An 11,664-nucleotide genomic window follows, 5' to 3' on the forward strand; every position below is an offset into this window, starting at 1 on the left:
GCTGGAAAAAATTAGTTGATGGTAAACAAAAACCATATTGATGGAACTAACACTAATTAAATGAGCGGAAAATTGAAAAGAGTGGCATAACAGGAAGAAAAATAGTAGAGATTATAATAGCAACAACAACAATAATGGCAACGATGATAATAATAATAATTGATAATATTAGGTAAAAAAAAGTCAGAACTTATTTTATAATAATGAATAAATATTAAATAAAAATTTTTAACAATTCTTAACTAATATTTTTTTGTTATTAAACATATTTGAATAATAATAATAATAGGCTGAATATAAGAATGTTAAATTTTGTTGCATGAGGTTTGATGGACTATTTTTATTAGGGTTGATGAATGCATATGTGATTATGTCATTACATTATGAATATTTAAGAAATTTTAGTTATAAGAGTGATTATATCATTTAAAGTTAGTATATGTGGTATCGTATTGTATTGTCATAAATATCTTTAAAATGCAATTAGTTTGGTTTAATGCAATGTATAATAATTTATGGAGGAAAAATGTTATATTTTAGTTATTTGGTGGACGATATATCTTATAATTGTTGACACGTAAAGTAAAATATGTGTAAATTGAGACATTATTTGAGATGAAATGTTTTAGTTTAGGAGTTATTTGTTAGTTGGTAAGAGATGACATGCATGGAACTAGTTAATGTTACATGATAGAAAATGTTACATATGGTTATTTTAAGTTGAATGATTTAAGGTTTATAATTTATGGTCTAAGACTTAGAATTTAGAATTGATTGATTAGTGTGTAAAGTTTAGTGGTTAAAAGTTAAAAATAAAGTTTAGGATTTATTGTGTGAAATTTAAAGTTTAGGATTTAGAGGGTTATAGATTGAAATGTAAAATTTGGAGGGTTTAAAGTTTAATAATTTAGAAGGTTTAAAATTTAGGGTTAGAAATAAGGGAACCGACGATTACCGGAAGACGAGTACTTGCCTCCACTGAAATTATAAAAGAATATATATATATATATATATATATGTCCTTTTGTTATTTTGTTTGTCTCCATAATAAATTATAAATGACTTTTTTGAAATTTATGTTAAAATATTTATTTTATTAAATTTAACCATATATTTATTTTGTTAAATTTGACTTAATATCAAAATTTAAATAAAAATAAATAAGTAATGATAATATATTTATTAAAAGTGAAGACTTATAAGTAGTTGTCTTTATGTGAAATTAACCGTTGAAAACTGTTAAATAATGATTTAGTCAAATTTGTCAAATCTTCCAACGATTTTTAAATTACAAATTTACATAAAAATAATTACACGTGAATTTTTATCTTTTTAAAAACTAGCCAAGTAGTTAAACACCAAACTGAAATTTAATTTTATAAGCATAAGTAAAATTATTAGTCTTTTTTCAAAAATTGGTTGAGATAAAAAAATTATATATCTATTAATTAGTAAAAATATAGTTAACGAACCAACTTTTAACTATTCACATTAACCAATGTTATTTTTTAATTGTAAAAATTCTACTTTTAGAAGATTTAAGATTTAAAATATAAAATAAATAAAATTAATTTAAAAAAGTTAATTGGTATTGACTAAAAGAAATAAACTTCCTAATTAAAATTTATTGATTTTTTTATTTTAACTCTTATATATACATAATATTCTAAATATATGTAAAAAAAAAAAAACAAATTCTACTTAGCTTATACATCGTAGTTAAGGGTTTATGATTTAGGATCTTAGATTTAAAATTTAAAATTTATTGATGAGTGTAGAATTTAGTGGTTAAAAATTAAGAATAGTGTTTAGGGTTTATTAGGTGAAATTTAAGGTTTAAGATTTAGAAGGTTATATTTTAGAATGTAAGGTTTGGAGGGTTTAAGGTTTAATAGTCTAGAGGGTTTAGAATTTAGGGTTGGAAATAAGGATAGATCGGCGTTTACCGAAAGACAGGTAGTTGTTTGGAAATAAGAGTGGATCGACGTTTACCGAAAGACAGATAGTTGTCTCTACTGAAATTGTAAAAGAATATTATGTATGTGTGTGTGATGTATGAGCATCTTTTCTATTTTTTTCTAGTGAATTTACATTCAATTTGTTGAGTTTAATCAAGAATTAATTATCTTTTAGTCATTATAGATGCTACTTTGAGTCGTGTGAAATTCTTATTATTTTAGGTAACATTCGGTTGGATTTGATAGAGTTTTTGCAGAAAAAGAGAAGAAGGCGAATGATGCTGTCAAATGCAAGAACATCCCCAAAAAATTGATAATCAGTCCTGCTACCTCCGTCGGCCCAAAACATGTTTGCCAACATGTTATCCTTAGTTAAATTGTATCTCGATATGCTCATTGGGTCTGCAACTGCCTTTCCCTCTAGGTATACAATTGCGGCATTAGAATTTCCGTCCACTATCTTGGGACGCTTACTCTGGTCAACATAGTTATATGTGTCCTTCTTGCTGAACCCCATAAAGGAATAACCACCCGCCTAGCCAGTCATATACCCTAATATTTTAGATGTCAGGATTCCATGAGCCTGCATCCCATGAATTTGTTCCTTTGCTGATTTAGTCTTTTTCCTAAAATTTGGTATCATATAAAAGAATCTAGTGAATAAATTTATTATTATTTTTGTCTAAAAAATACAAAAAATATAGTACAGTATTATTGTACAATTAATAATAATAATAATAATAATAATAATAATAATAATAATAATAATAATAATAATAATAATTGTATTTTATTTTATTTTTGGAAGGAAGACTGTTATGTTTAACAGAGAGAAACATTGGGGATTGATTTGTATATTAATTTTTTTTGAAGACTAAAAGTCCATTTTTAAAATCTTTGGAGACTGATCTGGGTAATTACTTTGCCGAAAAATGAACTGGAACTGATTTGTCTGTTGAAGTAAAACCTTGGGGATTGATCTGTGTGTATTAATTTTTCTTGGGGACTAAAATGTCCGATTTTAAAATCTTTGATGACGGATTTAGGTAATTACTCCTCACTTTCTTCACTACATACATAACTTTTACATATATATTATATAATATATTAGGGATGCGAGTAGGGTAAAATAGAGTATATCCTAAACCTGTATCCTACCCTACCTACAAGTAAATTCGTAATGCACTCTACCCTATTCACAGACAAATTTGCACCGCACCCTATGTAAATGAGTTGGTCTAAATTGAATACCCAACATATATATTGCCAACCCTAATTCTAATCACTTAATGAGAATCTTTCTTGGGCAAAACTTCAATAAGCTAAACATTAAGATTGACCGAATAACTCATAACAAGGATTCAAGGAATCCAAAGAATTTTTTTCTTAAATTTATATATATAAACTCAAATGAAATTAAGATTACTTTTACTCTACCACATTTTTCTCCCTAAACATTAGTTTTCTTTTTTCCCTTCCAAAAAAAAGCTAACCATTTTAGTTCGAGAATGAAAATAAAAAGAAGAATTAGTACATGTCCGATTTGTGTTTTTATTTTTTATTTTTATTTTTAATATTTTCTAGTTCTAGAATTTTGTTAAAAAAACAAATAAAATGTTATTATTTCACTTCTATTTCTATAAAATCTTAAAAATAAAAATTACTAAAAATAAAATTAAAAACATTTTCCCAAACCAAACATACTTAAATATCTCAAAAAGAAAAAAAAATACAGTAATGTTATTTGCACAAAAGTAAAAATATTAAGAGTAGAGACACAAAATATGACCTTATTTACTATCATCAATATTTTGTGTCATGAATCTTAAACACAATAACTCTTAACATCCACTTCTTGATGTACAAATAGCATTACTACCACTACTACCAAGAACATGTATATATATAACATAGTATTTATCTATTTTGGTTCAACTTTTGCTGAAATTGTGTATCCTCCACTGTAGTCAAAGGCACTGTTGTCACTCACATTATCCTTATTCTTTGCAAAATTTGAAGTATCAATGTAAGGATGTTTCATCATTGCTCCACCCTTGGTGGCTCCAAAATCAGTGGCAGATGAAGAAGCAGAGGTTGAGTTTGTGTTCATTCCATCATTTTGCAAGATTGTCTCAAGTGCCTTAACAACCTCACTCATTGTTGGACGGTCAACGGCTGATTCCTCAACACATTGCAAAGTCAACTCTAGGAACCTACCAAACCCAATGAGGTTTGGTGTGTTCCTCACAGTTGGATCCATTAGTTCTCTCATTCCATAGTGTTCTTCGTCGTGCCGGTTGAACGCCGTCCGAGCTTCCCGGACAATGTACTTACCCTTTTCAATGGGCTGCCTCGAACTTATGAGCTCTAACATAACTACTCCGAAGCTATACACATCACTTTTTTCAGTTAGTTGTTGTGTCATGTAGTATTCTGGGTCCAAATAGCCCTGTAAAGATGTTAACTTTTGTCATCAAGAACTAGATTGAATCTTGTCACAAATTGAAAAATTGTGTGATTAAACTTGTATACTAGAATTCACTTCTCATGCACAAGCAGTATAAAATAGTTTTACACGGACATTTAATAGTGTAATTTGGGTCTAAATAGCCCTGCAAAAGATGGTAACTTCCTCATCAAGTTATTGTGATATATACCCTATAGTTTTTGAGATAAAATCAGAACAATGATTTTGAACAACATAAGTGCTAGTGCAAATGTTTCTTACCAATGTTCCTTTAACCTGAGTAGAAACATGTCCTTTCTCACTGTCTGATACTAACTTAGATAGTCCAAAATCTGCAACCTTTGCTGTCAAATTTTCATCTAGTAAGATGTTAGTGGATTTCACATCTCTGTGGATAATTGGAGGGTTGGCAAGTTCATGAAGGTAAGCGAGTCCTCTGGCCGAGCCAAGGGCGATTCGAAGTCTCCTCTTCCAATCAAGATGAATGTCAGATCTTCCTACAACTCGAATTGAAAACAGAAAACATTATTTTTTTTTTGTTCATTTTTTCTTTTTCAAATGCTAAAAATGAATATACAAATCAATCAGTTAAGCATGGAAACTAACCTGACAAACTCTCTCTAAGTGTTCCATTAGGCATGAATTCATAGACCAACATTTGTTCTCCTTGTTCGAAGCAAAATCCGACGAGTCCAACGAGGTTCTTGTGATGAACTCTTGAAAGCAACTCAATTTCAGTCTTGAACTCTAGGCCTCCTTGCATTGATCCTTGCTGAGCTCGCTTGATCGCGACGATTTTTCCATCAGGAAGCACCCCTTTGTACACCTGAATCCATCCAAACTGAATTAACATACATTCACCATAACCAAAATGAAAAGAAAAAAATGTTAACAATTAACATAGAAGCATTAAAAGTCTAACATACCTTGCCATAACCACCAAATCCTAACTCATTGCTTTCAGAGAAATTACTAGTGCTCTTTTTCAGTTCATCATATGAGAACCATCTTGCACCCTTTAATTGTGGTGCACCTCCACTATCCTTTCCACTTGGTGCCCAAGATGCTGGATCACAAAGATGAATTCACATTAATTCTCAAAGTTACACAAGTGATGATATAATAAGACTTTAAATACAATCAAATAGATAAATGAATTACCAAAAGGTCTGCTTAATCCTATGGCTCGCTCCGCGCGCTTCTTTTGCAGGATTGCATATACTGCTAAAGCTATGAGGCTCAGAAACAGAACTGATGAGCCTACTGCTATACCAATAATAGCACCAGTGCTAAGAGAGTTTCCTTTGTTAGAATCTGAAACAATTCCAGGTTAGTTGCATTTGTCACCTTAATTAGTTGCATAAAGTTGCAAAGATAAGGCTTTGTTTGGTGTCTAGGGACAAGAAATAAAGAGACATTGAGATTCGAAGTAGCAATTTCATAGTTGAAGTTACATTCGATGATTCACTCTATTAAAGGGACTAAAGTGAATCATGAATTGTAACTTCAAGAACAAACTTGCTATTTTTGAAATCTCGACGACTAATTTGAATCATGGTTAGAATCTCCAGGACAAGAACCAAATCAACCTTTACTCAAGAGTTAAGGTGTAACATATTTCTATGTACCTGGGAAAGCATAAGGGAATGCAATGAAGTAATAAGGTCCAAACTCCTTAGGAGGCTTGTAAGTTTGGTTGGTCAAATCAAACCCAATTCTTTGAACTTCAGTCCTATTGAAATATTGTCCTGATGGAGGAAACAAAGCTAGTTGCACTTGAAGATAATCATCACCATTGAAGAAAGGGTTTTGCAAAGAAACTGAGCCAGGTGTTAGGTCCAACTTCACCCACAAACTCATCTCAAGTTCATGGAAAATGTTAACATTTGAGAGTTCTCTAAACAAGGGTCCTCTGAAGTACAACATCCCTTCATAAGGGTATGCACATTCACAGCTTTGAGGGCTAAGCTTTTGATCCGGCGGACAAGATTTGCCTCCGCAATTCGCCAAGCTTGTCGAGTAAGGTTGCTTAGGCTGCTGCTGAAGTTGGCAGTAGTTTGTGTTTGAGAGAACACTGCACACTGGATTTCCTATAAGGCTGTCAAATTCAAGAAGAGATTAAACATTTATAATTGTTAATCAACTTCCTAAACCATGCAAATGTTTTCTAACCAGATAATTACATCAATGTGTTTTTGTATTGCGAACGGAGGATTACTGAGGAAATCTGGTTGTCTTGAAGATCAACAAGCTGCAATTGTGGACAAATGTTGTCACCTAAGTCTAATGTATTGTTCAATGCATTGTTCCTCAGTTTCCTGCAATGCAAGTAACATCAATTTTTATATAACATAATAAGGGCAGGTTCAAAACAAGGATCTTAGGAACTTACACTTGCTGAATTTGAGGAATGCTGAAGAGCTTTGATGGAAGAGGACCTTCCAAAGATCCAAACTCCATAACACTTCAAAACAAATGTACATTAATTTTTCAATATATCAGTTTATTTGTTCGAATCGGTCGTTACTTGGAAACGAAGGTAGTAGTTGGTAAGTTCTTACAGAGTGGTGAGTGATGGTAGAGATGAGAACCAAATTGGAGGTTCAGAGGGATCAAAGGAGTTGTTACTAAGATCCCTACACAATATTATAATTTGATTAACATCATAAGTAAGATAGCATCATATTAGAGGAAAAATTAATTAACATAAACTCATGCTTATTTACTTACACATAGTTGAGGGTATCCATGTGACTTAAATCTGGCAAAGAACCTTTCAATTTATTGTGTGCTAAGTTCCTGAAAGATAACACAGCATTATTATTATTATTATCATGATTACTAAGGTTATTACAAAATATTAATGTGTTCATTTCTGAATATAAGTACTCACAATTCATTGATGTTTGTAAGGTTATTGAGATTTGTAGGAACCTCTCCTGTCAAGGAATTTCTATCAAGCCGGCTGTTATAAATTGAAATTATAATCATTAGAAACAATATATAACTAGTTAAATAATATAAAGAGAAAAAATAAAATTAGATTGGTAGAAAGAGTTGAGAAAATTTATTAAAAAACTGAAATATGAGGCAATTACTTACAGAACCTCAAGTGTCTGAACTAGTCCTAATGTTTCTGGTATAGAACCAGATAAATCATTTCCATCAAATAATCTGCAAGGAAAATGAAAAAGTTGTAACAAATGGTAAAATAGATGACATCACAAGCTTATAAACACCAATTTTTGGAAAAATAAAATAAAATATATGAACTTACACATGTATGAGCACCATGTCAGAGCTGAAAAGTTTGGGGGAAATGGTACCTGAAAGCTGGTTCTTATTGAAATGGCTGCATTAAATTACAAATACAATTCAAAACAGTTATTATAAGATGAAGGAAATACTGCTTCTTACATTATTCTTTTTAAAAAAACTAAAGATAAATAGTTTTTCGGTATTTAAACATGATAAATTCATCGAAATTTCGCCTTTCACACTTAAAAAAAGAACATACAAGTGTTTTCTCGTACATATACAGGTTGATTATAAGTTTGTTATTTTTAAATCGGAACCATTTTACCCTTTATATTTTATTGAAGGGTTGAATGAAGTGATTACTCGAGAAATAATAAATAAAAAAAATGAGTCAAAATACTAACAAGTGCTTAGCCTTTAGAAGTTGGTCTAATCCAGGGGTGGTGGAGGTTGAAACTGGAATAGGCCCTGTGAGTTGATTATCTGCCAAGTCTAACCAATAAAGTTTGGAGAGTTTACCCAATGAAGGTGGTATTTTTCCAGTGAAGTTGTTTGAGTTTAAGGCCCTGTTATTCAACCACACCATTATACTTATACAAATACAAATACAAATAAAAATACAAGATTTGCTCTTACAGGAAGGATAGCTGTGAAAGATTCCCCAATGCATCTGGAATGCTGCCACTGAAGCTACAACCAGCCAAGATGCTGACACAAATTAAGGAAAGAAAGTATTAGTATGCTTTTTTTTTTTTGTGAATATAAGGAAAATGAATCTTGTTTCTTAAGGAATCTTACAGAATATTCAGATTCCTTAAGTCTCCTATCTCTGGAGACAGAGAACCTTTTAAACCTTTGTTGAATGACAAGTCCCTACAGTTCAATAATATAGTTAGCATAAAACATGTTAGGCAAAATTTCTTCTTAAATTTTCTTTTTTTTTTTTCTTGTAAAGTACCATGAAAGATCATGTCACTTTGTAGCTATGTGTAAATTTCATTTTCCTTGACCAAAGGCAATACTTGAACATAATTTTACGAAAGCATTAATTTCACGACATGATATCAGTAAGCTTAAGCTTTTAAGAGAAACGATTTCATGACAATTATTATTCAGTCAGTGATGAAAATCAACACATGACGAGGTCTAATAGTGATTGTAACTGGTTAAATTAGTAACATGATGCTGTTGTTGTCACCTTAAGTAACAAGAAAGATCAAAGAAATCATACTTACAAAGATCTAAGTTCTGTTAGTCCACCAATGTCCCCACTTAGTTTACCTTTGAGGCCCATGGTTGAAAGTCCCCTACACATTCAAAATGCAAGTATGATTAAAAAAAACAAAAAAAATGGATGAAATTAACATGGCTTGATTAATTGATAATAAATAATTACAATGAAGTAACCCTTGATTTGTTGCATGTAACTCCTTCCCATGGTGCTCCACAAGGGTCATCTGATTTGTCCCAACTTGGTGGTGTATTTACCCATATATCCTTCAAAGATCTAAGTACAGCAGCTACACCACACACATTTTATAAATTAACAAAGTTCTTTATAATAAGGTACATGAATATATGCTAATTAAGTGACTAATTTTCTTACTAATCTCATAATTTATAATACCAACCAACCAAAAATAGCTCAAAATTAAAAAAGTTTTGAGCACAACAACTCAATGGTGAATTAACTAATGTGTTAATTAATTACCAGTTGACTTAAAAAAAATTATGTATTAAATGGATAAAAAAAATTGTATATATTATAAGGTATCCAATTCCAACTCAGTATGAAGTTACCTTCTAATATAACATTTAGCATAATTAGCATTTTTATTTTATTTTATTTTATTTCATTCAAATCATATAGAAAATTACAAGAAACCACAGCATATTTTCAAGTAATTAAGCAGAAAAAGTATTATATATACTTTAGATCAAGTTTAGACTAAGGCTAATAATAAACACTAACAAAACCAGATTAATACTCCAAATCAAGATTAGCTATATCTAAAAGAAAATGATTAGAATAACAAAAAGATAGAGAATTTAGTAACACATTACCATCTTGAGGATCAGTATAAGAAGAAATGACATGAATCTCAGCCAACAAAATTCCCAAAGACAACAACAAATGGAGGAAGATTCCCATCTTGGGGAGAGACAAAACTCTCAGCATCTCTCAACACTTGTTTCTTCTTCTTATTGTACAAAACAAACTAAACATCAAAACATGATATCATAAAAAAAATAATGAAAAATATATTGCATGTTTATCATGGCAAGCATAGAAAGAAGAAGAGGGAGAAGCATTTGAAAAAGAAAGAGAAAGGGTATCATGGAATTGAATTGGTTCCAATTTTATTCATTTTTTCTTGTCTTAGAAGCTAATCAAACGGTTGCCACTACCTCTAACAACATCATAGTCATTTTCTCACTACTACTACTACTACTTTTTTTTCCCTTTGTTGTTGTTGTAATAATCATAATCATTAACAAATTGACACTTATTCCGTTACCTTCACTCTTCATTCACCAGTAGTCAGCCTCCAAAATGGAATAACATCACTTTTTTCTTTAGCTACTTTGACCTTTATCATCATAGACATAATATATATTGTCATTATTTTAGAAATACTTGCATGTTTCTCAAACGTATATTTAATATGCATTTAAAAAAATTACTATATACGTGTATATTTATGTATAAATATATGTGTTTTTTACACTCGGTTAATATATATTTTGTATTTTAATATATATTTTATACTAATAACTTTTTTTGTGTATACATAATATGATTAATTTATTGTTTTTTTTTACCAAAAATAAGAAGATTCAAACTCGTGACCTTTTAGATGAGTATGGAAAGATTATGTCATTTGAGTTATAACTCATTGGCATCAATCATTTATTAGTTGTTGCATAAAAATATATATTTGATATTCATGGAAAATTTAATTACGTTATATAGAAAAATTTGATTATTCTTTTATTAATTTTTTTTATAAAACAATACATAAATAATTAATACTGATTTTTAACGTTTATAATTTGTTAAATATATTATAAATATACTAAAAAATATGCAAGAATTTTGGATCACTATTTCTCATTCTTGATAGACAATAAAGAAATATCTTAGCATCTATGGCGACAGTACATTGGTTTAATGGATAAGTGGCACATAGTGTATAGTTAATGATAGTAGTTAGGTAGGTGTGACATGGTCCCACATCACTAATGTTCTATAGATCTGCATCAAAGAAGTGTATGCAAAGTTTATTAGATAATAGCTGAATTAATTTAAAATTCTATGTGTAATTGTGACTTGGCTTTACTTAAAGCTTTGTTGGCCAAAAGAAGTGAAGAGCTTTACTAAGATGGCTAGCTAGGTACCCACTTTAATTTTTTTTTGTGTTCATTATTTTTAATTAGATGGTTATTTCTTTTGATTCGATTTACTCATATACAGTTAACAATAGTTGGATGTTCAATTCACTATATGTGCAGATAGTTATTCTAATGTTAAGGTTTAGGAAATAATTTGAGGGTGGAGTATTTTTTTATTTTATTAGGTCAATTTTAGAACCTATTATTCATATTGTTTAAAAAAATCATTGTCTACTTAGCAAAACCTGTTATTATTATTATTGTATTTTAATTGATAATCTCACTTTTTTATTTATTGTTTATTATTTTAAAATTTGTTTTTGAGCTTTTTTTTTTTTATCTTTGAGATAGTTTGATGAAAGTATCAGAAAGATTATTGGTTCAGCCATCATTGTTGTTTTCCTTTTTTCTTTTGGTCAAGATCATTTTTCTTTTCCAAAGACCTCTAACATTGCGAGAAGAAGAGCCCAATAGTTACAAAAGACCCAATATATACCACCCAAAAAACTCAACCCTAAAAAAAATAAAAATGTTTCGTTGCTCCTAATTCCAAAAACAAAAAAAAATGTTTCGTTCCTCATCTATCAT

The 11,664-nt window shown here is 29.9% G+C and overlaps 1 protein-coding gene across 1 annotated transcript; it reads right to left on the bottom strand.

Moving 5' to 3' along the window:
- Nucleotides 1-3,679: 3,679 nt before the first annotated feature.
- On the bottom strand, nucleotides 3,680-10,253 carry LOC127743926 (leucine-rich repeat receptor protein kinase HPCA1). The gene is made up of 19 exons (XM_052256153.1): nucleotides 9,748-10,253; nucleotides 9,080-9,203; nucleotides 8,919-8,990; nucleotides 8,482-8,556; nucleotides 8,320-8,391; nucleotides 8,088-8,249; nucleotides 7,703-7,777; nucleotides 7,528-7,599; nucleotides 7,319-7,390; nucleotides 7,156-7,224; nucleotides 6,987-7,061; nucleotides 6,818-6,889; nucleotides 6,609-6,743; nucleotides 6,054-6,523; nucleotides 5,587-5,739; nucleotides 5,352-5,491; nucleotides 5,032-5,251; nucleotides 4,687-4,922; nucleotides 3,680-4,407 (listed from the first exon to the last, which is right to left on the bottom strand). Exons 1-19 carry the CDS (start codon nucleotides 9,860-9,862, stop codon nucleotides 3,880-3,882), a joined length of 2,937 nt encoding a protein of 978 aa, XP_052112113.1. The 5' UTR covers nucleotides 9,863-10,253; the 3' UTR covers nucleotides 3,680-3,879.
- Between the last annotated feature and the right edge of the window lie 1,411 nt (nucleotides 10,254-11,664).

Source organism: Arachis duranensis, unplaced genomic scaffold (assembly GCF_000817695.3).
Source record: "Arachis duranensis cultivar V14167 unplaced genomic scaffold, aradu.V14167.gnm2.J7QH unplaced_Scaffold_165934, whole genome shotgun sequence".
Lineage (NCBI taxonomy): Eukaryota > Viridiplantae > Streptophyta > Magnoliopsida > Fabales > Fabaceae > Arachis > Arachis duranensis.